The 26670-nt window shown below is 41.6% G+C and overlaps 3 protein-coding genes across 3 annotated transcripts; 1 reads left to right on the top strand and 2 right to left on the bottom strand.

Moving 5' to 3' along the window:
• Positions 1-1878: 1878 nt before the first annotated feature.
• Positions 1879-6214, bottom strand: Scamp (secretory carrier membrane protein). The gene is made up of 5 exons (XM_064680403.1): positions 6048-6214; positions 5602-5820; positions 5123-5324; positions 3319-3448; positions 1879-3234 (listed from the first exon to the last, which is right to left on the bottom strand). The coding sequence occupies exons 1-5, from the start codon at positions 6108-6110 to the stop codon at positions 2826-2828; spliced, it is 1023 nt and encodes a 340-aa protein (XP_064536473.1). The 5' UTR covers positions 6111-6214; the 3' UTR covers positions 1879-2825.
• A 297-nt stretch (positions 6215-6511) lies between these two features.
• On the bottom strand, positions 6512-21319 carry LOC135427005 (uncharacterized). The gene is made up of 5 exons (XM_064680406.1): positions 20667-21319; positions 8132-8261; positions 7709-8049; positions 7478-7643; positions 6512-7406 (listed from the first exon to the last, which is right to left on the bottom strand). The coding sequence occupies exons 1-5, from the start codon at positions 20790-20792 to the stop codon at positions 7297-7299; spliced, it is 873 nt and encodes a 290-aa protein (XP_064536476.1). The 5' UTR covers positions 20793-21319; the 3' UTR covers positions 6512-7296.
• Positions 21320-23805: 2486 nt separating this feature from the next.
• LOC135426999 (zinc finger protein 768-like) lies at positions 23806-25903 on the top strand. The gene is made up of 2 exons (XM_064680398.1): positions 23806-24294; positions 24348-25903. Exons 1-2 carry the CDS (start codon positions 23878-23880, stop codon positions 25782-25784), a joined length of 1854 nt encoding a protein of 617 aa, XP_064536468.1. The 5' UTR covers positions 23806-23877; the 3' UTR covers positions 25785-25903.
• Positions 25904-26670: the final 767 nt, after the last annotated feature.

The following is a 26670-nucleotide window of genomic DNA, read 5'->3' as shown; positions in this document are numbered from 1 at the left end:
CTGTTGTTGTTGTTGTTGTTGTTTTTGGTTGGGATTCAGCCGTGTTTTGGCCCTTGCGCCGGGGTTGGACACGAAATCGATATGCGGGTTCTAGGTTCTGGGATGGTTCTTGTACCTGGCAAACGTGGCGACTGCAATCAATACCAAATCATTGGCGGCAATTAGCGAAACCCACCCCAATCCCCAATCCCAATCCCCCAATCCCCAATCCCCCATCCAGTGCCAAGTGACTGCAATTGGAGAAGTGTGCGCCAAACGGATTTGCCGCTAACGAGGACGAGCGAGCGAGCACTTGAATTGAGTTGAGCATTTGCTCAGCATTCATTCAGCATATGGCTGTGCTGCAGTTGCAGAGGCTGAGATGCATCTGCCTCCCTGCCCCCCCCCCCCTCCCCGCCCGGCTCGACACTTCTGGCCGCTTGCCGCTTCATTGGACAGCTGCCACAAATGTTCGCACAACGCGGCGTATGCGCAACATTTCCAGCTGCAGTCATGACAAGTGCCAGCATTTAGAGATTTCCTATCGCAGCAGCTAAGATATGAACACACACACAGCACACACACACAGCACACACACACAGACGCACAACTGTTCAACATTTTATGGCAATTTGCTGTTGATTTAATTTCACATTCGCATACAAAATGAAATTTACATTTCATGCGAGAAAACGTCTTTAACGAGCATTCAAAACTTCTAAATATGCCAATCTGTGTGGCCCCCAAGCCAGGCCAGGACCCAAGCCCACACGGCCACGCCCACTTCAAATCCACTTAACCGCGCAGTACGTGACAGTTATGCGGTGGTGTGCGTGTGCGTGTGCGTGTGTGTGTGTGTGTGTGTGTGTTCCAATTCCATGCCAACGTATGACATTTCGAGTTGCTTTTATGGCTGTTATAAATGAAATGGTTATATAAATAATTTTCACATTTCTACAAATGAATAATATATATCTGCTTACAGCTTGACTGATTGACTGATTGACCGTTTGACCGTTTGATTGATGGCTAAGCGAACGGACGAGTTCGAGTTTTCACGGTACTTTACAGTTTTGCGCCGACATGATTTGATCGAATTGCACGCGCAAGTGTGGAAAATTGGTGGAAATTGATTTTTTTTTGTTTTATTGTTCAAGCATAAGCGAGCGACTAGAAGCTTGCATTTCGAAAACGAATTCACACGCGCGGAAAATGGGTGGAAAAGTGTTTAGTAGCAAAATACTAGTAATTAAATGTTATTGTAATATATTATTGCAAGTTCATTGAAGGAATTGTTATTTTCGTCGAAGATGAAATACACTTGCCCATAGATAAAAAAAACCCTTGGGTTATCTTGCGATCAAATGCGATCCCCAAATAGTCAATTGGAATAAAGTTACATCTATAAATACTTATTGTTGTTTATTTGAATTAATTTTATAGGCTTTTTTCGCTTGCATTAGAATTAGACAAAAAGTGGGGGCCGCAAATGAAAAGGAAAACCACAATTTTGCATTCATTAATATTTATATATATACTATATATATATATGTATATATATATATGAAGGGTATATATGCATGTATAGATATATTTGTTTAACAATTACAATTACAAAAAGAGTACACGACACGACATTAAATGTGGCTACGCAGGCGTTGGGGGGGGGGGGGGGGGGGTGGAAAAACAACAGCAATGATAATAATATTAATATTAATATTAATAATAATAATAATAATAATAATAACTCATAAGTGGGCGATACTATGCACAATGCTCAGCTAGTTAAAGATAAAAGTTTTGTATAATTTATGCCTTTCCATTTGTTTAAATACATTTAGATGTGGAGATGCGTGTGTGTGCGTGTGTGTGTGTGTAGAGTGTGTGTGTGTGTGTAGAGTGTGTGTGTGTGTGTAGAGTGTGTGGCTGTTGTATGCATATCGTAAAGGTTTCGACTTAAAGAACTAGAAAACATCATATTATCAGCAATATTTATCATAATTCTTATCCGCATCATCATCATCATCATCATCAGCAATTTCATTATCAATTTCATTATAGATACACATAGCTGTTGATTATTATATTTTAACTTTTTGCCAGCGCCCGAACAATGTTTGCATTAGTTAAACAATATGCCGCGCTCAATTGAATTGCATTTAGCATTAGGTTTCAATAAATTCATAGCTTAATCATTTCTTAGGACACTTTTGCGAAACACAATAACTTGAAGCAACTCTTGCGTACTTCTAAAGTAAGTACATATTTTAAATACATATACATATACATATACATATACATCTACAATAAATATATAGATATAGATATATGTATATTATCGTTTTGCATGTGCTTTAAGTGCATTTTGCGTTTTTCTCTTTCCATTTGCCATAACAGATTTCATATCCGCGTTCAGTTAGAAATCCACATATATATATATATATATATTGTTTTATATAGTTTATTACAGTAGCTAATTGTAATAAGGACGTCCGCATTTTAGGAATTGTATTATTTTGTTATTCTTCATTGCACAAAGCACTTTGTTATTAATTATGCTTTCGCTATGTACGCTAAAAGCCTTGCTCTATGCATATATGTATATGTACATATATACGTTTAAATATATGTATATATATATATATACATGTACACATACGAATTTATATAAGTATTTTATATATAGTTTATAAATGTAGTTTAGTGCTGCGTATAGATTTGCTTTAATTTAATTGCTTGGCCTGGCTGTGTTTCAGTTGCTTTGCTGTGCTATTTGTTGTTGTTTGGTTGATTGGTAAATTGATTGATTGATTTATTGATTGATTGATTGATCGTTCGTTTGCCGCTTAATATCTGCTATTGTTGAACTGTGAATTAACCGCCGAACTAACTGCCGACGAGGTCGCCTCCTGTACATGCTGATTGCGCAAAAACTCTGTGGTAAACTCCGCCTTGGCCTTATCCATGCTGGCCCCAGTGCTGCGATAGATGGTATGTATCTTCATGATCATCAGTACATTGGCGCCCGCGGTGATGGCAAAACATAATGCTATTATCAATAGCAACAGTCCAACAACAATGCCCGAGGCGGAGCCCTCGAACTGATCGATGGCCGTTATAAAGCCGCAATAGCCCAATTGCTTGGGGCCAACGGCCTGGACGACCGTGTAGACCGTTTGAAAGAAATATACAAAAAAGAAGACCATAAAGTTGAAGCTCGAATCGTTACGGAATGCCTTATAAGCGGGCCGAAACCTAGACACCACACAGAAAGAGAGAGAGAGAGATATTTATATATATGAGCGAGAGAGATAGAGGCATGCATATATATATATATACCAGCACACGTATGAAGCGGGCGTAAAGAGCACAGTATAGAAAATGGCCAGAAACAGATTGGATACTTTGCCCGCATGAAATAGCAATATGAGACCTCCGATAATATTGGCCACCAGCGTCAGAGTGTAAACTGCAAGTAATAATAAGCATGTAAGTTAAATAAATATACAAAGATTGATTTGATGTGATTTGAGCAAATGATTGACCGACTGATTGAAGACTAGCTGACTGCTTCACAGATAGACAGATTCCACATACAAACTGACTGACACAGAGACTGATTGACTGACTGATTGAAAAGACTAGCTGACTGCCTCACAGATAGACAGATTACACATTTAAGCTGATTGATACAGAGACTGATTGACTGACTGATTGAAAAGACTAGCTGACTGCTTCACAGATAGACAGATTCCACATACAAACTGACTGACACAGAGACTGATTGACTGACTGATTGAAAAGACTAGCTGACTGGCTCACATATAGACAGATTACACATACAAACTGACTGACACAGAGACTGATTGACTGACTGATTGAAAAGACTTGCTGACTGCCTCACAGATAGACATACAAACTGACTGACACAGAGACTGATTGACTGACTGATTGAAAAGACTAGCTGACTGCCTCACAGATAGACAGATTACACATTTAAGCTGATTGATACAGAGACTGATTGACTGACTGATTGAAAAGACTTGCTGACTGCCTCACAGATAGACACATCACATGTCGGACTGATAGACTGATTGATGGTGTTGCTAATTGAAAGACTACCTGGTAACTAACTGCCGAATATCTGTCAGGCTGAGACTGATTGACAGACAGAAACACTTGCTGATTGAAAGAATGTCTGACAGTCTGACGGACAGACAAACTGTCTGGCATAATCTTTGACAGAAAGACTGACAAGCTAACTGATCGACTGACTGATAAGCCGACTGATTGATATGTGCACCATTGTGATTGTATTTTTAAAAAGGAAAATGAATGAATTTAGCTATAAAGTGAGAGATACTTGATATAAATATAATATTCAAGAAGCTACATGTCTTGCCAAAAAAACAAGGATTACGATATCGATATCTGATTTCGGACATGGGTAGATCGATTCGGCCATTGATGCTGATTAAGTATATATATGCTTTATGGGGTCGGTAATGCTTACTTCTGCATGTTACATACATTTGCACAAATACATTATACCCGTTTTACCCATATTGAATGGGTTCAAGGTATAAAAAATGTTTGCTATACAAAGAAAACCGAAAAAACCGAAACCGACCTTTATCGATTCGGAGTAAATGGGCGGAGCTATCAATAATGAATTAACTTGTGATGTCGTATGACACACTAAGATAAAAAATAGAATACGATATCCCAATACAGACTCGGAGAGACAGTTGCATTCATAAGGACGGACATTGACATAGATCGACTCTGATCGAGAATACATACATATATATACAATAACAACAGAGGCTTTTTGTCGTCAGTTACACGCAAAGAAAAACCAGTTTCAAGTCATTTGAAATGGATACAGGGTATGATAAATAAGTCATATAGCAATAAAATCGAACTGAAATTATGCAAATCGAGCTAAGCTGTTAACCATTGTGCTATCAATCATATGGCTGTTTCTAGTTGCAGCTACGTGTTTGCGAAATGCAGAAACGTTCGACATTTGATTAGCTGGCTGGGCGTATGACTAATGCGATTCGGCCTTATCAGGCGGCTGGGGCGTCTCAATTATAGCAATACGGCGGCGATAATAAATAGCGGGCACAAAAATGCTTACACATCCAGATGTAATACAAATGCTTGACCAGCTTTTGGAATTCGGGCGGTATCTCGACCTCGAAGTCCTGATAGAAGCACGGCTTCACGCAAAAATTATCCGGCAGCGGTGGCCAATTATTTAGCTGCGGCACATTGCCCTGCAGCTGCTGTTCGCGGCGATCCAGTTCGGCTGCCTTGCGATCCAGCTCCTCCTGCCGGCGCTGTAAATATTAAAAGACAATCAGCTAACTGTGACAGGGCGCAGTAGGTGTGCGTATGCGTGTGTGTGTGGATGTCATGCAATAGACACACACATAGACACACACACCCAAGCAGCTGCAGCCGCAGCAATGCAGCCACACGAACAACAACACAACAGCAGCAGCAATTGTTGTAATGCGAGCCGCGCTTGGTAACTGGAGCAGCTAGCGACACGCATCTTGCTGCCGCCAGCGCTGGTCGAAAACCAAAAAAAAAAAAAGAAGCATTTGTATTAACCTGCAGCTCCTCGGAGGTGATTTGTATGCTGGTGCTGGGAGCAGCGCCGCCCGCTAAATTGGGCTGGCGGGGCGGAATGTTCTGTGAGAGAGGCTGCACGACGGCCGCCGTATTGGTTGAGTTGATTTGCAGTTGGGGCTTCGCTTGCTCCTCAAACGGATTGTAATCCTCCAGTGAGACATTGGTGGACATGCGCGTCGCCTGCTGTATGGCCGGATCCTAAATAGCCAATAAAAAATAATATAATATAATAAATAAATGCATAAAAGAAAATGTGAGCAAAGCGTAGGCGGCACGCACACACACACACACACACACACACATTTCGATATGAGCTGCCGTCGTTGCACCTACAGTCACACACATGCACACGCGTTTACAAATATGTATGTGTGTGTGTGTGTGTGTGTGGTTTTCATCAGCAGAATTTTTGTTGTCAGGCTTACCGCAAATGGATTATCCAGATTGGGCTCACCAAATGGATTTTCATCGAAACCGTTGCCGGACATTTTGTTGTTGTTGTTTTTTTTGTGTTGTGCCAAATGAAACGCACACGATTTTCCGCGAATTTTTCGCTGCTGGCTTTCGGTTTTCTTTTTCTTTTACCTTTTTTTTTTTTTTTTGCTTTTGAGTGACGATTTTACGGAATTCGATGTGACCAGTTGCGCGATTTTGTGTGTGAGCAGCTATGGGTTTTGTGTGTGTGACCGCATGCGGCAAGTGGTTGAATACGTATGCAGTATTTAAAATACCAAAAAAAAAATAACGATCGAATATCGATAAATTAATTGCGCTGCCAGAAAAATTTTGCTTTCTGCGCACTGTGACGTCACAAATGAGTTGCCAGACTAGAGCAATATATGTTATCGTTGATTATTATCGATATGCTGAGTAAAAAATCAAATTTAAATATTTTATAACGTAAGAAACTTTTATTAATTAAAAGTACAGCTTAACACATGCACACGCATTTGATGTACTTGGAAGACAAAATGACGCTTGCTGCGCATTTGTAAAGTTAAACTCATTACATTCATATACATATACAAAAAATTTATGCTTAGATACACGTTATTATTATTATCATTATCATTGTAATTATTATTATAGATATATATATATATATAATTATAAGCTACATGTACGTTACATGCTACAATAAGTTAAATCTTTATTGTTCTCTCTTTTTATATTCGCCTGCAGTAAGTACTTTTCATTTTGCATTTTTTTTCTCTACTTTGTTTATTTTGTATTTTGTTTTTGTTTTGCGAAAATTGCGCACCAAATACTTTCGACGCATATTGACTGAAGACCCACGATTTCTATACAAATAGATAGAAGCTATAAACTAAATTTATGTAAACAAAAAAAAAAACGTTTATATATGTTATATTGAATTGTATTACATGCATGTATGTGTGTATCTGTATCTGTGTAAATATGTTTAGCTTTAGATAGCGAAAATGAAGAATCGAGCATTTGTTCGCAAAACTCTTTGCCATTTACAGTTACGGCTGACAGATTTGAAACTGGGCGAAATTCAACCTAACCCCACATTTCAAAAGCTCTTTTTGTGATTTCAAAAGCGATTTCAAGCGGTTTATCTTTCCTTTTTTTTTGTTTTTGTTGTCATTTGTCATTTGTGTTTGTTTTTGATTCCGCTTTCATTTTGCTCATTCGTTGCATGGATTTCGTTTAATAATTATATGGTCCATACTGCGAGCCATGGTAGTACGGGCCCGGATAGATTTGCGGCTGGGCGTAGTTGGCGTAGGGCGGATACGGCGGCTGCTTCTGCGAATACACTGCAAGAAAGAGGGGGGCGGGGGAAACCAATTAGAGTGGGTTCAAATTTGAACTGCTGCGATTCACATACCGGGCATCAGATACTGCAGATTGAGCTGCTCCTCCTTCTCGCGCTCGTTGCGCAGACAGACAGCGGCGCCGGACAGCAGAATGGCAGCCAGCAGACAGGTGGCAATGCCCGTCCAGGCCACAATGTACGACCAATCGTAGACAATCTTTGTGTTATCGCGCAGCACCTGCAAGGAGCAACAACAATTGGAGTTAGAGACTGTAACGAAAGGCGGGAAGAGTACGAACGAACCGTATTCCACTGCTGGAAGTAATCCTCGCCAACGACTTTCTCCTTCTCAAAGAACTCAACCGTATGCCAGAGGCCCATGGCGCCAGCGGCCAGCAGACAGGTGACCAGCAATAGGATCGATGTGGCCGTTATGGCGCCCGAGGAGCGCTTCCAGCAGCCGGACAGCCCCGTCCAGAAGGCGCAAAATATGGTCACGAAACTAATTATGAACAGCGCAATGCAGGAGCGTGCCAAATGCAGACGTGATGTGGCATCCTCATTCGAAATCTTGTCCTCCTCCACTTGCGGAAAGTAGTCAATGTTCGAGCAGTGCGTCTCGATCGGCGACAAGTACGTGGGCACTGCAACAAGAGCACGAAGAAGAAGAAGAAGACGGCGCAGGTGAGCACTTCGAATCGCTTGGGCTTATTTTGGGTTAGTTACCTGCTGTTACCGGCGGACGCTCCTTGGGATAGCATATTCTGAACAGGCCACGGGTCCGCGTATAATAATAATACTTGACATTCAAATTGTGCAGCAGCGACTCCGCATCCGAGTGCTTGGCGGCAAAAGCCTGCAATTTAAATCAAATTATAACATATTATTCAATTAACCTTCTCAAGGGGTTACATATGTGTGTGTGTGCATGTGTGTGTTCATAAAAGACATTGGTAAAATAAAGTCCAAATGCAAATCAATCTTTAAGAGACCTCTAGCTCCCGATATATCGATTTTTATCGATTACTTGGCAACGGGGCAAGTTATCGAATATCGGAAACAAACTCGATCTGCGCGGGCACTAGGAGGACCTTCAGCTAAAATTTCAAGTCTCTATCTCTTATAGGTTATGAGATCCTTGTGTTGGGTACATACGGACGGACGGACAGACGGACTTACGGACAGACGGACGGACATGGCTAGATCGACTCGGCTGTTGATGCTAATCAAGAATATATATACTTTATGGGATCGGAGATGCTTCCTTCTGCCTGCTACATACATTTGCACAAATACATAATACCCTTTTTATCCATTTTCAATGGGTTCAGGGTATAAAAAAGAAACAAGACTGAACCAGTCGAGTGTGCTCGACTAGCAGTTACCCTAGACCCAACATACTAGCCCTCTTTTATGCACATAAGGAAACATGTGCATACTCGGTGCTTATTGTCCGATCAAGGCGCTTACTTTAAGAAATGATTCTTATTTATTATATATTACTATATAACAATTTTGGTTTGTCCAGCTCTTATGATTCTCGAACAATGTCGCAAAATCGATATATATCGATCTTATGTAAATGAACTAGAAATATCGAAGCATAAATAATAAACTCGTTTTGCGTGTGGCAAACGAGACTATATACATATATATTTGGAATTTCAAGATTTGAAGCTTTTGTAGATGCCGTTAGGAACTTGTTCATAAGAACGACAGAGGGTCGATTAAATTACCCGGTCGTCCTGATCAAGAACCATAAGTAAATGAAAGATTCTACTTAGGATTTCAACTTACTCAACACACAATTAATACAATTGTTGTTCTTATACCCTTATCGAGGGTTTTATAATAAAGTCATGAAATGTGTAACTCATGGAAAAAGCAAAAAGTCTTGGAGCAAAAACTTTATAAGATCGGCATACTATATCCGATAATATTTCTAAATATTTTTTTTCATATTATTTTCTCTGTTTTCTCCGATATCTGGACATAACCCATCAAAATATTGCACATAAGGGTATCAAAATTTCGGTGTGCTGCGAATTCCGTTTGTTACTTGTCATTGTTATGGCTGCTGTGTTATTTCTCGATCAACATCCGGTCATCTTTCGCTTTATTTTTTAATGATACACGGATGTACATCAATATCTGTATATAGATCTGACAATGGGCCTCATGCTAATATCGTGGGAGTGTCTGTCTGTGTGTGTGTGAGTGTGAGTGTGCGTGTGTTGCCGTTAAACACGTTCCGCAGTTCCCATACGTCATTAGTACATGCGATTCATTGCGAATCGAGCCAAGTCTCGGGTCTTACAACTGAAGGTCTCCCATTGTCAACTTGTGCTAATCATGATTCGAGGCCAAGCTCCGGCTGGCTCTTGAGTATGTGAGTTCTGATTTATGGCAAACTAAATCGAATTGAAATCCAGAAACTTATGCTTTAAACAAGCAACAGTTGCTCTAGCCCGGAAGCTTCATTCCATCCAATATTTCGTTATCGATTGCTGGTAGACGGCGCGAGCTATCGATTATCGATAACAAATAAGTGAAAATCGAAAAGGCAACATTAATAGTTGTAAGCCCCATAGGAGAGCCATATAATGCCTGGGTCGATCGACCTTCGAGCTTTCCTCGCTCTATTAGCTTGGCTAGTTAAAGCTATGCCCAATTGATGCTCCCATTTCCAGGAGCCAAGCTCTGCGCACGACTGACTTCTTTGAGGCGTTTTATAGCTGAATGGTTTTCCAAGCCATGCCTATAAATTAAACGACTCGAAGAGCTGGATTGCTGGACAAGGGGAAAGCCCTTAATTGCCCCGCTCGCGACTTTCATAAGAAAGTTACAAAATTAATCCGACGCCAGACCAGACCCGGCCCGGCCCGGCCCGGCCCGGCCCGGCCCGACCCGAACTGAACCGGAGTCCGGGCCAAGCGAAGCGAAAACATTTCGTAAGACAAAACTGGGCGGGCGGGCACCTTCCCAGTTTCCATGGCTGCGTTGCGTTGCGTTGCGTAAGCGAAAAGCATTTTTCACAACCATCCAAATTTACATAAGTCCAGTTCTTCAATATGAACAGACCCGCCCCACTCTCCCTCTCCCTTCTCCCTCCTCTCTCTCTCTCTTTCTCTTGTCAATAAAAATGTGTTAAGTTTTCTTTTGGGCTGTCGCATTGTTATTTAAGTACCGGACATCAGGTAAAACACGTTTGGTGTTTTTTTCATTTCTTTTTGGGCAGCAAACAAAATGCTTTTCTCTTTTTTTTTTTGGGGGGGGGGGGGGGGGTTGGGGTGGGGGTCTTCTTGGCTAACATAATGCTTATTGTTGAGCTGATTAACATTTTGGCCAAATATGTAGAATTTCATGTGGCAAACGTGCGGAACGTGCTGCCATTCCAAAATATTCGGATATATGTATGTAGATACCTGTGTGTGGAGTGATTCAGGAACGTTGCGACCTTATATGGTGCGTCTCGGTTGCGTGTGAGTTTGGCATGTGAGACACGGCATGTCCGATACCTGAATTACTCAAGATCGCAGTTGATTGTGAAGGGATCGAGCGATCGGGCAGACAACTTGTCCTAACTGAAAGATCGGCGCTTCAGTGTTCCAAAGTATTCCAATATTCTACCAAGTAAAAGGTTCTAGTCGGAACCCTGAACCTTCTTCTTCCGTCAGGCGATAGGTATAAAATGAAAGATACTTGATATATATATATACTATTCTAGAAGCTACATGTCAACTTTGGTGACTCTAGCTCTTATTATTTAGCAAAATCGATTCTTATCGATTACTTGGAAACGGCGCAAGTTATCGAATATCGGAAACAAACTCGATCTGCGCGGGCACTAGGAGGACCTTCAACTAAAATTTCAAGTCTCTAGCTCTTATAGGTTCTGAGATTCTTGCGCCCATACATACGGACGGACGGACAGACGGACAGACGGACGGAGGACAGACGGACGGCTATTGCTGCTGATCAAGGATATATATGCGTTATGGGGTCAGAGATGCTTCCTTCTGCCTGTTACAAGCATTTGCACAAATACATTATACCTCTTTTACCCACTTTCAATGGGTTAAGGGTATAAAAAGGAGTCAAAGTGATCGTAGAGCCTTTTGAATCAACTGACTTCCATTACAGTAGCAGCTCATAACAATAGAACTCATTTGAAGATCTACAACTCGATCTAAGGGGATTTAGCTGATCTCTATTACAATAGAACTGATCGATTTAGTTGATGATGAACTTAAGAAGATCGATTCAGCTAAGCGAACTACATCTAACCGATCTTTGGTCAATAGAAAGCCAGAGGAGCTCAGTCGAATCAATCTAAGAGCTAACAAATCTTTTCAGCTAGTGCACAGTCGAGAGTCTATCAGTCTGAACGAACGCAACGGATCGCTAATTACGGGTCTAACCCAATGGAAGATCGTCTCAGTTAAAGCTACTGATCAATTTAGCTTGCTTTGTATATGCTGCGGGTATTAATGACTGATCTTCGTAGACGCCATTTCAGAGCTGGTGATCACAATTAAGTTGCTTTCAGTCGATGTGATCTTAACACGATCAATCTAAATGACCTGGGCATAAATCTACTGATCAGTCGAAACAATTGATCAATCCAAGAGAGAGCCTTAAACAATGAAAACTGTTTCCAGTTGAAGTTTTAAAAGCGATCAACCCGATCGCAGCAGAAGTTAGCTTAGAGCTAAGGCTTGATCGCGCGAATCTTAGAGATCTACGGGCTTAATATGGTCTATCATAATAAATGTGATCTTCGGGTAGGGGATCAATTTAAGGACTGCAGCAATGCGAGCTGATCGCAGCAGAAGCGATCCCAACCAAAACGAAGACAAAGCTTACTTAAACGATCGATCTATTTGATATCGAGACAAAAGTGATATATTTGATCTTAGTCTGATCTTGGCACACGCGGATCGATAGATTTGTTGTCTATGCCGACTGTGGATCGGCTTACAGTTTGTGCGATCAGGAAGCAATTGACAAAGCACAGCTGTAGACCTGTTCCAGACATGCAGAGCACATAGTTTGGCTATTCGTTCGAGTACTGTACATGGAGAGCAACAACAACAACAACAACAACAACAGAATATCAGACCCTACGTTGGGTTTCCTACAGTTTCTAGTTTCCAGTTTCTAGAGCATAGACACAGATGGCGCCCGGTCGACTTTTGCGCTGGGCAGCTGCGCGAATGTTGTACAGATATTAATAAGGCACAAGTATTTGTATGACACAGCCAAACGGGTTTTGCTCTCTGCTCTTGCCCAGCGGATGTTGGACGATTAGCCACGTCGTCAAGTAAATCCAAGCAACCGTGCGCTACGTGTGCAGGATGCCAACGAGCTGCAAGTTATACGGCTCCAAGGCCGCGATCGAGTTTTAAAGATATAGATATGTCGGAAAGCGCACCAAATAACTTAAAGCTCAACAACAAAAAGCTGTCAAAATGCAGGCGACACAGATTTTGGGTGCGGTAAATTGGAAAAACTCGATGCGAGCGTGCTCGACTAGCTGGATATCCAGCAAATCTCGAAATCTCGTCGGGCAAGATGTCGATCCTAAATAACTTGGCATTTTATGGCTCGAAAAATATGCAAATTTCAACCAATTGGTTGTATAAACATTTCAAGTTCCCATAAGCTCTGATCTATACTTAAAACAATCGTTTTTCAACATCGATATTTATCGATAACAGAAAAAGAACACGTATTTATATAAAAGAATGCTTTCTCTACCTTTCACTCTCTCTCTCTCTCTCTCTCTCTCTTAAAACAATCTATATGCTTAAAACAATCGTTTTTCAACATCGATATTTATCGATAACAGGAAAAGAACACGTATTTATATAAAAGAATGCTTCCTCTCTCTCTCTCTCTCTCTCTCTCTTAAAACAATCTATATGCTTAAAACAATCGTTTTTCAACATCGATATTTATCGATAACAGAAAAAGAACACGTATTTATATAAAAGAATGCTTCCTCTGCCTTTCACTCTCTCTCTCTCTCTCTCTCTCTCTCTCTCTCTCTCTTAAAACAATCTATACGCTTAAAACAATCGCTTTTCAACATCGATATTTATCGATAACAGGAAAAGAACACGTATTTATATAAAAGAATGCTTCCTCTGCCTTTCACTCTCTCTTTCTCTCTATAAGTTCGCTTCCATGTTTATAGCTAAAAACATTCCAATTACAAGCAGAAATATGCCATATTCTCTTTCCTTTTTGACTTACTTTGCATAGCTTGAACTTGACTTAACACAGCTTTCAACTATTTTATTTTACAGGGTATTACACACGCTCTCGTTAAGCGTATTTGTAGTCTTATAAAGTTGACAAAGTCTGTTTCACATGTTCATCATAATCATAATCCCCCCCGTTGACTAGTTACAGGGTATAAAAAGCGCTCTCTAGCTGCTCTAGGGTATATAAAAACAACGTTGGAATGCACAAAAAAATGTTGTGGTGACAATTTGTTGTTATTGTTGGCAATACTTTAGCCGGTTTTATTTGTTGTTTTTTATTTTTTTTTTTTGCTCAATTCTGGTTTTCGGGCTTGACGTTGTTTGATAGCCAAACAGATTTCTAGTTTTTGTTTTGTGTTGCCCAAAAAGGTCGTGGGAGCACGACATTGACAACAGACAACAGATCTTCAGACTCAAAATTATATGGCAAACGTCGTGTTTGACTTTAAGCCAAATCGAAGCAATAATAACTATAATTACGACAAGTTCAAACGCGGCGCAAAGTACGCGGAAGTCTGATCCACAAAAAAAAAAAGAACACCAAAAGCAAAAATATTCAACTTCAACTTGAACGATTCAATTTCAATTATTTGTTTACCCAACACGAAGAAGCATCGAGAAGAAGAAGAAACAATAATATATGCTTATCGAGTTTGTAGGAAGCGAAAGCGTTTCAAATCGCACGCTCAGGTGGCCAAAATAATTGCGATTTAACTGGGCTACAAAGTCGTGTGAGAAAGATTTGGAATCTGTGCTCCAAGAACCTATCGCCGACTTATCATAATCAGCGTGGCGAAAGCGCGCAAATTAACGGCAAAAATTGTTCAAGAATTGTTGTTTCAATTAAACTAACAAGCAAATTGGTAAAAATGTGAAATTTCTTTCGGATCTGGCAACGCCACGATTATAAATGGGCAGCCGTTGATCGCGAAATTGAGCAATTGTTGAATTCCTTAACAATTTTGATGGTTTGACCAATTTTTAGACAGGCACATGACAAAAAGCACGCTTTGAAGCTCGCTTCTTAACAGTGGCAACTTCTCTTATATTTACGATTTCTTGCCATCTGGCAACGCCATCGATTTGCTTAATAATACTGTTAAATTCATCAGTGTTTTAATTAAACTAACAGTCACATGCATGCACGTTATCTTGCAGCTCTTTGGCATCTGGTTTTTGTTTAACAACCACATTGACAAGCAGTTGTCTAATTTGACAGTAACATTACATGGCCAACTCTGAAAAGAGCTCTTAAGACCTATAGAACATTTTTACACTCTTTTCACACCTTTAACTATTTAACTTTCAGCTAAAATCGACTATGAGATTCCCGACGACTGGCAACTGATTGTCAACTTTGACAGCGGCATTCAAAAGTTGACTTTTGGAAAACGAAGTACTTAACTTTAGAAACAATTTATGCCCAACTCATTCGGTCTAAAGATCTTTCAGATTTTTGAGATTCTCGAAGACTGACAACTAGTTGTCAACTTTGACAGCGACATTGAAAAGTTGACTTTTGGAAAACGAAGTACTTAACTTTAGAAACTATTTATGCCCAGATCATTTGCTCTCAAAAGTTCTGTGAGATTCTCGAAGACTGACAACTAGTTGTCAACTTTGACAGCGACATTTAAAAGTTAGTTTATAGAAAATGCAAATCTTAACTTTAGATACAGTTTATGCGCAATTCATTCGGTCTAAGTGTTCTGTTAAGTTCAGTTACGATACACTTTTAGAGTGTCAACCGGTTGTCAACTTTTAACAGGAGCATGGGAAAATATACATTGCAAAACTGCACACTTGACTGCTGAATCATTTCTATAATCAGCTCGCACTCACAACTGTTTTTTGCTGTTTATTTTTTGTGATCCGTTACGACACTCGTGAAGAACTCAAGATGTATTTGTACACACATTAGCCGGCCCAACCCTTGCCTATACGCCGCCCCCCTCCCCTCCCCCACCTCCATTCTTACCGTTTGGACACCTGTAAACAAGAAGTAATCACCACACACGAGCTGCTGAATAAGCCAGTTGGCATTGTTGCGCGGTAACCCGACGCCAAAATGCAATTCACTTTATGCAAATGGAATTGAGTTCTCGCCACGACGAGGCTACATTACGGTAGTTGGGGAGAGGTAGGTGATAAACCAATTTGGAATTTCACATGATGTCAGCAAATAAAATACAAATTAGCCAAACTAATGATGAACACAGCAGCAGACAGTCAGACAGTCTCCGACGCGCTATATTAGTCTGATGACGCCTCAATAAATGATATACGAGCTGGAAATAAGTAAACGGTTCGTAATGCTCCGCTAAAAGCTAACAATAGAGAACTCTCCACAAAACATTTGAATATGAAATCTGCAAAAAATCTGTAAAAAAAACAAGTAAGAGGTTCTAGTCGGAAGCTCCCGACTAGGGGATACCCTGAACCCTCTCCTTCCGACAGGCAATAGGTATTAAATGAAAGATACTTGATATATATATATACTATTCTAGAAGCTACATGTCAACTTTGGTGACTCTAGCTCTTATTATTTACCAAAATCGATTTTTATCGATTACTTGGAAACGGGGCAAGCTATCGAATATCGGAAACAAACTCGATCTGCGCGGGCACTAGGAGGACATACAGCCAAAATTTCAAGTCTTTAGCTCTTATAGGTTCTGAGATCCTTGCGTGCATATATACGGACGGACGGACAGACGGACGGACAGACAGACGGACATGGCTAGATCGACTCGGCTGTTGATGCTGATCAAGGATATATATACTTTTTGGGGTCGGAGAAGCTTCCTTCTGTCTGTTACATACATTTGCACAAATACATTATACCCTTTTTACCCATTTTTAATGGGTTCAGGGTAGCTTCTTAGTTTTTAGAAATTCTTAGCAAAATCAAAGAATATCTAGAAGTACTAGAAATATAGCTCGCAGCTGGAAGATGATCTGCAAACAGCAAGTTATAAGCCCAAAGGAAATCAATACTCTGTCTTTGGCTGTATATAGCTATAATAAGTATCTTGCCGCTCAAGCAGCAGACTTTGCCTACGCCTAGTCTCTTCGATGCTTTAACCTGTTGAGAATTACAGGCGTCAAGCAACGAAAATAACAGCTCAAAATTGGTTGTTATGAGAAAAGAAGAAGGTCACCGAAAGCAATTGTCAAGATCTTTTAGAGTTTTCAAAATTCTGGTCCTAACTTGATGCATGCAACATGATGTAAAATTCGTAGAGCATGTAGGCTATAAGTTGAACCAAGTTTTTATCATAGAGTTAAGAACTGTTTTGGTAATTACTTCGCAGCAAAAGGGAAACTGCATGCCAAATATGCTGAGTCTGTAAGCCAGGGTATATATAAATATATATATATATATGTGTGTGTGTGTGTATGGAAAATAGTGAAAAAATAGTGAAAAGAGAAACACAAAAGAAATCGAATGCGATTGTTGGGTCGCTGCTGGTCACACATGGCGTATGTGTAATTTGGCAAAAGCCTAATTAATATTTGCAGTCTGAAATTAACATGTGTTTCGTTAACATGCAAGTTGACAAATCAAAGCGCTTACTAAGCGTAAAATAAAACTACTTACGAAATGAAATGCATACATCGAAGAAAGGAAAACAAATGGGCAATGAAATGAAGAAAATTAAGAAACATCATGTGGAAAAAAGAAAAAAAATGGAAAAACATGGTAAAAACAACGGGCAAGTTTTCAGCTTTTCATTTCATTTTTGCTGTACAACAATTTTTGACGTCTGTTGCATTTGGCCGTAAAGAAACGCCAGACGGTGCCAAAACAAGGCAAATGCAGCAAAACGAAACGATATGAAAGAAATGAATGAGAAAAACAAGCGAAGAAAATCAACAGCAACAACAACAACAACAACAACAAATGCATAGGAAGGGTTTTCTCTTTTGGCCAAGCCAAGCGAAGCTGGCAAAGTTTCATCAATTGGATTGGCAATCGCTTGAAATCGTTGGGATCGGGATCGTGGATTCGAACCTGGCGACAATAAAAAGCGACAATAAAACAACAACAACAGCAGCAACAATTCCGACTTAGGGCTGCCGGCGATCTGGCAACGTTGCGGGCGGTCGGGAGGGGGGGGGGGGGGGTGCGGGCCACGGGTATCGCATACCAATTTTGAGAGACTTGAAAACGTGAAACGAGTGAAAACTCAAAACAGGTTCTCCACACACACAGGTACACACACACACGCGCACCGCCCCCAAGCCCCTGGCCCGCTGCGTTGCCGCCCCCTTTGGCCAAATGGCTTTGGCTTTGGCTAAGGCAACAAAAAAGAAACAAAAACAATTTTTGCTTTGGCACGCAGACAGGTACTGGAAACCAGAAGAAGCAGAGAAGACTTTAAGTAGTTGGAAGTAGTTGCAAGAAGAAGAAGAAGACGAGGCAGAATCAATGGACAGCAGCAGCAGCAGCAGCAGCATTTGTTGCTGTTGTTCTTGTTCTTGCTCTTGTTGTTGTTGTTGTAGCGGTGCTTGTTTTCTACGAAGCGCTTAAACAAAGAATTGAGCCAAAAAGCAAGAGAGAGCAAGAGAGAGAGAGAGCGCGCGTAAAAGAGAGCAAGCGAACAACAAAGACAAGTACACATACTGCTGATAACAGTAATCCACCAAGCGTAGGTTCTAAGAAAAAGGGTAGAAAGCAAGCGTAGGAATAAATATAATGTAAAAAGCATTGAAAAACAAAAAGAACTAAAAACTGTAGACTGTAAGTGTTGTAAAGAGTAACCAAATCGGATTGCTTTAAGCATGCTGTTAGAAGACAAACAAGACCAATTTAGCAATTTTCTAGCTTAAGTTGGCTACCTTCAGGCAGCTCTGAAGCCGGAAATAGTTTAAATTTTAAACCCATTTAACTATTTCTTAGCAACTCAGTGCAAAGCAGCAAACATGCTTATTGCCAATTTGTGATCAGTTAGCTAATTTAGCTATTTTTAACATCGGATACAGCTACTTGGCTAAAGCGGCAGTTAGCAACACTGGATATCGCTAGGTGCTATCAAAATTGTAGCATTTCTGCCTGTGGCCAGCTAATTAGAAGCCATTAGACACGCCAGCTGCCAACTGTTGATATGTTGCCCAGTTCATAATGCCGATTAGGGTGCCGCGTCGTGTAGTATCGGTCACTTCAAGCGCATTTAGGGGGGGCATTCAAATTGATTCGCCATGGCCAAATTAAAATGCAACAGCGAAGCGTTGCCAATTGTGATGCAAAGACAAGCAAAACAAAAAAATTGTAATTAACTTGTTCTAATGTCTTTATAAAGGTAGCAATATACATATATGTATATATATATATGTGTGTGTGTGTGTGTGTGTGTGTGTGTTGGGCGAGCTTCTTGTGCGCTCTTCCTGTGTCACTCTCTCTTTGTCTCGTTCTAACACTGCTGCTGCATTTGACTTTCGGCTTTGGCTGTGCGGCGAATTGGCAACGCTGTTAGGATTAACCTTTAAGCGAGCGCAAGTAACGTCAATAGTCAAACGCCAATGTTAAAAACGTGCAAATATTTTCAGCACACGCTGCTATTAGCTTGTTTTGGTATGCGAGGTATGCGCACACACACACAAACACACACATAGTCAAATGCATGTACAGTTTTGGCGCGCCTTCTCTCTCTCTCTCTCTCTTTCTGTACTCTCTGCCTAAGCTGCACCTATAAGCCCCATTTGTTGTTGTTTTTCGTGTGTATTACATGCAAAATGAGAAATTACTGCTGCTGCTTCTTCGTCTCCTTTATCGTCTTCTTCATCTTCTTCCCCTCCCCCCCCCCCCTCTCTCCCTCCATCACTATTAACTTAACCGAGTAGTCAGCGTCGCAGTCGCGTCGCTTGGCTTGGCTAAGCGCTCGCGTAGAAAGTTTTAGCGTTAACGGCCAAGCAACCGCCCAACCGCCCGGCCGCCGCTTTGATCATGCGCTGCCTTCGTCGCTGCGCCTGCCTGTTGCTGTTCGCTTTCGACCTTTCTTCTTTTCATATGCCTCACACGCTGCGCCATGCCCTTATTTCTTCTGCTGTTCGCTAAGCAACAACACGAGACTCTGTTACTGTTAACGCTGCTGCTGCTGCTGCTGCTGTCGACGTCGACGTCGGCAGTTGCAGCGAGCAGCAGGCACTGCCACAGTGGAACACAATTAAGTATGTGTTTTTAAAGTTGTTCTATGGAAAAATATGTTTTCTTAATTCCAGCATTTTCTGAACTTTGTTTTTACTTATATTTTCTTAGTTACAGTTTGCAATAAGAAAAGGAAGAAGAAGAAACAGATATGAACAGCTTTTAGTACAAACGGTATGGTTATTTTATCATACTTATAAATAATATTTTTGTTATTTGTTAATAAATATTTTTGTTAATATGTAATCGACAAAATGAAATCATCTCCATAAAATCAGTTATAGAAATAGATTTAAGCTGTGGGTGGGCTTGTGAGTTATTTCTTCATCATAATTATTATTACTATTATTATCATTCATTTATTTTTTCTTTAACTATGATCATATTGGCGTAAATTCAGTATACATATATTCTAGTTTTCGTTAGTTTATTTTTGGTATTTTAGCTGTGCTGTATTTTCTTTTTATCACATATTTTACGAGCATCTGGGCACTGTCCATGTGTTCTTTTCTTCGAGTGCCTGCCCATTGTGACTTATTTTTTGCCCTCCATTTTGACTTCGGCTATGAAAACTTCTTCGGTTTCTGTTTGGGCATCGGCTTCTGCTTTGATTGTGACCTGTGCATTTGTTTTTTTTTTTTTCTTTGACAAGGCCTTGGCTAGATTTGAGCCCATTGTTTGTCGACTCGGCGGGGGTGTGAGATACATGCACACACACACACACACACACACACACACATGAACGTAATATACTTTGAATGCATGCCAAGATCGTAGATGGAGATATGAGAGACGATATGAGAGCTGCGTCTGCCGTCATTTTGTTAACGCTTTTTACACTAACCTGTATCTGATTACGTCTGACGTCATAGTGCAGCCAATTGTCTGTGGAGAAGGCGATCGCGAGCAGCGCTGTGGCGATAATCGCACAGATAGTCGCTATCGATAGCGTTACGGCCGAGCAGGGCATTTTATTCAATTAGCTATGTGTATATACTGACAACAGCTACTGTTAATGCGCCAGCTACTGTTAGTTGCCGCTGTTACTGTTACTGTTACTGTTACTGAGCTCCTTTTGCTGCCGCTAAGACGGTTACTTTTTTTGTGGTTGCGACGTTTTCCGAACCACAAACAAAAAATACGGTTGTTTTTGTTGCTATTATTATTATAATTATTATTATTATTATTGTTGCTGTTGTTATTTCTGCTGCTGCTGCCTCTTCTGTTCACAGCTAGCTTCTGCTGCTGCTTCTTATGCCAGCAACCAGTTTGTGCTGCTGCGGCGACACAGAAAAAAATAACTCGAAAAAAAAAATCGACGTGTATAATAATTTAGCAAGCGGCTGCGGCAAACGGGAACGGGCCAGCAAGTAACACAGGCACAGTAACCGACACACGCACAACAACACACACACTCACACACACGCGCACGTTGAGACGTTGCTAATGCGACTAACGACAACGACAAACTGCGCTCAAGACAACGTTCGCCAGCGGACTGAACGCCAAAACTCTGAGCCCAGTTTCAGCAGCTTAGCTCAAAACGAAACAGGCGACGACGGCGACGCCAGCCGAGACTGAGGCAGCGGCAGCGGCAGTAGCAGCAGCGCTGAAAATGCAGCCGACCCGGCTCGTCTACCTGCTGGATAAGACCGCCAACAACAACAACAACAACATATGCGACAACGTCGGCTGCGGCTGGCAAGCAAGAAGAAAATCACAAAAACAAAAACTTCAACGATCGTTGTTTTTGTCTCTGTCGTTTTTGGACTCGTGTGTGTTTTGCGTTGTTGTTGTTGTTTTAGCAGCCTGTTGATATTTTTTCTCGTATTTGCTGCTATGGTATTTTGAAGACGTTGACAGGAACAGGGGCTGGGGCAAGCTGTACACTGCAAAAAAATATGAGAACGAAACTGTTTTTATTTTCGTTTTCTACCATTTCGGCAGTAAAAGAATACGTTGTTTTTAGACTTAATTGGATCGAGCTAACATTTGTATAATATTGCTAATAATAATTAATGCTAGCCTGGTTCAAGGTACAGAGTTAAAATTTACATTAAGTAAATGTATACAGTATTATAATTCATGCACATTTGGACACCCAATTATTTTGTTAGTTCAAACCAGTTCCTTAACATTTACGAACAAACTGCCTTTATTTATTTTGCAGGAATTTATAAAAATAGAAATTTTATGTTCTTAATAAAATAAAACAACATTATTTACAAATATCTATATACATATGACAATTTTAATTTCTCAAAACTCAATCAAAAATTAAGCCTACTTATTTTTCACCAATTAAGGCATAGCTATAAACATAATTCTTTCAGTGTACTGCCGAATAATGCAATGGCGTGCAGCTGTGTGCAGCGAATGATGCTGCGACTGCGCTGTTGACGTTAACGTCGCTGCCGTGCGGCGCAGGTAAGCAACAACACACAGCACAGCAAGTGGTATGCGTTTGCATGTGTTTGTGCGGTGTGTGTGTGTGTGTGTGTGTTGGTTTGGCATTGGCATGCCGTTTCGTTGTTGTTTTCATCAGTTTTATAGTTGTCTTCTATTTTGGGTTTTTGTTATTGCGTGGGTTTTTTTCTCAATTGCATTTTTGGGCGCGCTCTCGACGACGACGACGACGGGCGACTAAAATGTGTGCGTGTGTGTGTGTGTGTGTGTGTGTGTGTGTGTGTGACCAAATACCAGAATTGCCTAGATAAGTAACAACAAATACGACTGACAACAGGATAGGCAATTCTCGATTATTATTATTGTTGTTGTTGTCGTTGGCTGGCTGGCCAAACATGTCGGTGCCTGCCTGTCAGTCAGTCAGTCAGTCAATTTGTCCAGCAGTATTTCGTTTTCTTTTCGCATGCCGTTTGCATTCCACAGCGTCAACTTTGTTGCTGTCGCTTTTGTTGTAGTTGCGAGTGCTGCCACTTATGGCGTGTTGTTGTCGTTGCCACTAGGTTATTATGTATGCGATGGGGGCATTTAATTCACATTTTAGCACAAATTATTAAATATTTGACAGCAGCAATAACAACAGCTACAACAACAATGGCTACGGCAACGAAAGTGAGAGCGCCGCGCCAAGTGAAAAGACTTCCGCTGTCCACTGCCGAAAGAATTGCTAATTTATGCGATTATTGGTGAGGCCAAGCCATACACTCAAAAAAATATATGTATATACATATAATAAAGAGCAAAAAACAAAACAACGCTTCAGGCTGCCCTGTCGCCGCAGACGCGTTTTTGTAATTTTAATAACTATGCATTGTTTGGCCAATGGACAAACACAGAAAACGTGTTCGTTGTTGCGCTTGCCGCAGTGAAAGTAACAGGTGACCGCAACGGTCAACGCCGAAAACGTCGCGTCGCTGTCAACGCCTCCAACAGCAGCGCATCCAACGTGTGCACACACACACATACATACATAGGGTAGATACGATATAAATATGTGTGCATTGTTGACCCACAGTCGAGACCCTTGCGCATGAAAGTCGTCGAAGCGCGTGTGAAAGAGAGCTGTGCTGAACACTTAAATTTCTAAAAATCTAAGGTTATCACTGCCAAAATCAACAAATATACGTATGTACATCCATACATTGTATATGCATTAACGATTAATTGGCATGATATGGCAGCTTTAACGCCCCAGGGTAAAGGCAACACAACTTGGCGTTCAATCCTGATAGGTGTTATAAAATCATTCTTGTGATTTTTATATTTGATTGTTTGTTGTTTGGCCTATAGTACTTCATGTTGATAATTAAGTTTTGTTTCATTAGCCAGCAAGAGAGAGACAATATCGGTTACACAAATTTAAATTCAAACAGTAATACAAATAGCCGCGAGCAGTGTTCAAACAGTGTTGCACAGTGAGAATTTATAACGATAGTTAGATGGGCTGTGCATTGCATACTTTTCAGCATTGCGATGTATGTATATCGATATATTTGTTCTGCAAATATCGGATTTTAATCATTTTAATTCTGGAAGTAGTTAAAACTCGTATCTAAAACCAAAACAAGAATTGATTTTTCACATTCAACAGAATGGCGTCACAATATGAACGTTGTGGCGACATTGTGTGGCTGTGCAAGCGTGAGGCACGCATCTTTGCCTTCAAATGCATCCACTGCGAGCACCAGACAACGGTCTTTCGCAGCTTCAAGGAGCATTTGGTTGCCGCACATGCGGAAAACATGCGAAAGCCTGATGCGAAAGTAGAGTCAGTCGAGACGAAAACTATATGCAATACAATTGAGACGGTATCGGAAGGCCAACCACAAGAGATTCACAAGCAGCAGGCGACCGTAGAAGTGGAAGTGCAGCGAAAAGCTAGCCAGAGCTTGCCAGCTGCAATCGGGTCGGAGCTGGACCTGGATGCTGCATGGCAAGCCCAATTCGATACGTCCAGCAGCAGCAGCAGCAGTGACAGCGACAGCGACAGCGATTTGCTGGACACAGCGGTAAGCCAAAAGCCCTTTGTATGCCCTTCCGCTCAAACCCAATCTTGACACAGCCGGGCGATATGCCTGAATTTTGGCTGCAGGAGCAGCCCATCATGTTGTCGCTCATCGAGCAGCTGGAGAGCGCCCGACCGCTGTGGGACAACAGCATGCTGGAGTACCGCAACTACAAGCGACGCGGCGAGGTGTGCGAGCAAATTGCACGCCAGCTAAGCGAACAATACCAGCTGCAGCTCAAGTGCCAGGAGATTGCGGACTATGCCAAAAAGCTGCGCGCTGCCTATGCACAGGAGCAGCGCCGCCTCCAGCAGCAGCTGGGCGATGCTGACGCTGACGCTGACGCTGACAATGTGGCTGTGGCTGTGGCTGCGACACCAGCAGCTTGGTATTACGAACGCTTGAGTTTTCTGGCCAACAGCGTGAGGCAAAGGCGCAGCGGCAACAGCGCTCGGTCGGGGGCCGGTGCATTGCCAGTGCCGCAGCTGACGCATGAGCAGAACATCAAGTTTATAGAGCTGTATCGGCGCTGTCAGCGCATCTGGGATATGCAGGATCTGAGCTGCCGGCTGCGGCAAGCGCGTCTGGCGGCCAAACAGCAGCTGCTGCAGTTGTGCCGCAGCGAGCTGCCGCAGGCACAGAAACTGGAACCGGCACAGCTGCAGCGCTACATCAAGCACTTGCGCAAAACCTATGCGCAGGAGAAGCTGCGTCGCCTGGCATGTGAACGCGATGGAGCTGCATATGCGCCAGGCATTCAATGCTATCAGCAGCTGCAGTTTCTCGACGCGCACATGGCGCCGTTTCGCTGCACAGAGTGCGACCAAATACTGCACAGCGTCGATGGCTTTAAGATGCATTGCGCCCAGCATAAGGGCCGTTTGCCATTCATCTGTCCGGTGTGCCAGCGCGGCTTTGCGCGCAGCGACAACTGCACCATACACCTGAGACGGCACACACAGGACTATCAATTGGAGTGCGCCGAGTGCGGCAAGCGTTTCGCCAATACCACGGATCTGCATGTCCATCGGCGGCAGCATACGGGCGAGAAGCCCTATTGCTGTGATGTCTGTGGCCAGCGCTTTGCCACCTGCTCGTTCTTTGTGCGGCATCGGCGCAGGCACCAGCAGCGACCCAAGGGCAAGTGCCATCTGTGCGGCAAGACCTTCTACGAGGTGTCCGTGCTGAACGATCACATCAAGGGCCATCTCAATGTGCGCGACAAACAGTGCGATGTGTGCCGCAAGTGCTTCACTAGCGCCAAATATCTGCGACAGCACAAGGAGATCCATGCGCCCAACAAGCGCTACATCTGTAAAATCTGCAGCAAGGCCTTTGCCCAATATGCCGGCCTCAGCGGGCACATGAAGTCGCATGGAACGATTGTGCGCGGCATACGCAAGGAGCGGGCCAGCCCCAGCCCCAGCCCAGCCGGCAACAATCCCGACACATTTCCGGACGACCTGTCGCGATGTCTGTCGGAAAGTCTGTAAGCCAAGCTGGGATTCGTATTAGTGCTATGAGTATTATTATAGATACATTCATTTAAATTATTATATTATTAAGTGATGTGAAGTTCCAGTCATTAAATCATAGCTCAAATGTAACGTAATATGTAATATGGACTTGGGCCGTGTTTTTGTTACTTTCAAAAGCGACGCAACAAGGCGATCGATACAAATCCGTCTAACTATCGACACAAGTCCGTCTAACTATCGATATAAATAATCGAAACCATCGTCTCTTTTGCACATATCTATTGACCAAACCCCAGTTGAACTGACCAACAATAAACCCAAGCACCTGTTCTTCGCTAAAATCCACAAAATAGGAATATAAAAAAGGTGTAGTCTGCTTTTGGGCTTAAAAAAAAAGGCCCGTCCAGGTCCGAGCCAACTTGCAAGTGCCTCGAAAACGAGGCCCTCATGAATATGTTGAACTAGGTCTGACTTCACCTAAAACACATACATAGATCAAAATTTCCCACATCCAAAACTCGATGAAATCTCATCCGATTTTCATAAGGTTTGGCTTATTGTTCATGGTTTGGCCTCTAGATCAATTTGGCATATAAATCTGGCAACATTATTCTTGGTCAAAATTCATGTAGAAATAGTACCCTCAAATATCCTATTTAGACATAGGTTAAAATTTCCCACCCTTGGTATTATATATATATAATATAATAGGTTCCGTTGAACACTTGGCTATATCGTTAGCCTGAACACAAACAAAATTTCAATCTCTTTAATGGACTTTAGATTTGTTAGGAAACAATGTTTAAAATAAAGTATAAGTATTAATATAACATAAGTAAATAATTTATAGATAAAAAGAATTCACACATGTTTTGTATATACACATATACATATGATTGTA

This window comes from Drosophila montana, unplaced genomic scaffold, assembly GCF_035044405.1.
Source record: "Drosophila montana isolate Dmon_TW-CO22-7 unplaced genomic scaffold, ASM3504440v1 contig_2106_1, whole genome shotgun sequence".
Taxonomy (NCBI): Eukaryota; Metazoa; Arthropoda; class Insecta; order Diptera; family Drosophilidae; genus Drosophila; species Drosophila montana.
This window is presented reverse-complemented; position numbering and strand designations above follow the sequence as displayed.

Excerpts from the sequence above, each read along its gene's own strand:
- Scamp (XM_064680403.1), bottom strand. The coding sequence starts at position 6,110 with ATGTCCGGCAACGGTTTCGATGAAAATCCATTTGGTGAGCCCAATCTG. Across the intron at positions 3,449-5,122 it reads TTTGTATTACATCTGGATGT|TTTACACTCTGACGCTGGTG; the intron begins GTAAGCATTTTT and ends TATTACTTGCAG. Across the intron at positions 3,235-3,318 it reads CCCGCTTCATACGTGTGCTG|GTTTCGGCCCGCTTATAAGG; the intron begins GTATATATATAT and ends TGTGGTGTCTAG.
- LOC135427005 (XM_064680406.1), bottom strand. The coding sequence starts at position 20,792 with ATGCCCTGCTCGGCCGTAACGCTATCGATAGCGACTATCTGTGCGATT. Across the intron at positions 8,050-8,131 it reads GCGTCCGCCGGTAACAGCAG|TGCCCACGTACTTGTCGCCG; the intron begins GTAACTAACCCA and ends CTCTTGTTGCAG. Across the intron at positions 7,407-7,477 it reads TCTGCAGTATCTGATGCCCG|TGTATTCGCAGAAGCAGCCG; the intron begins GTATGTGAATCG and ends TCTTTCTTGCAG.
- LOC135426999 (XM_064680398.1), top strand. The coding sequence starts at position 23,878 with ATGGCGTCACAATATGAACGTTGTGGCGACATTGTGTGGCTGTGCAAG. Across the intron at positions 24,295-24,347 it reads GCGATTTGCTGGACACAGCG|CCGGGCGATATGCCTGAATT; the intron begins GTAAGCCAAAAG and ends ATCTTGACACAG.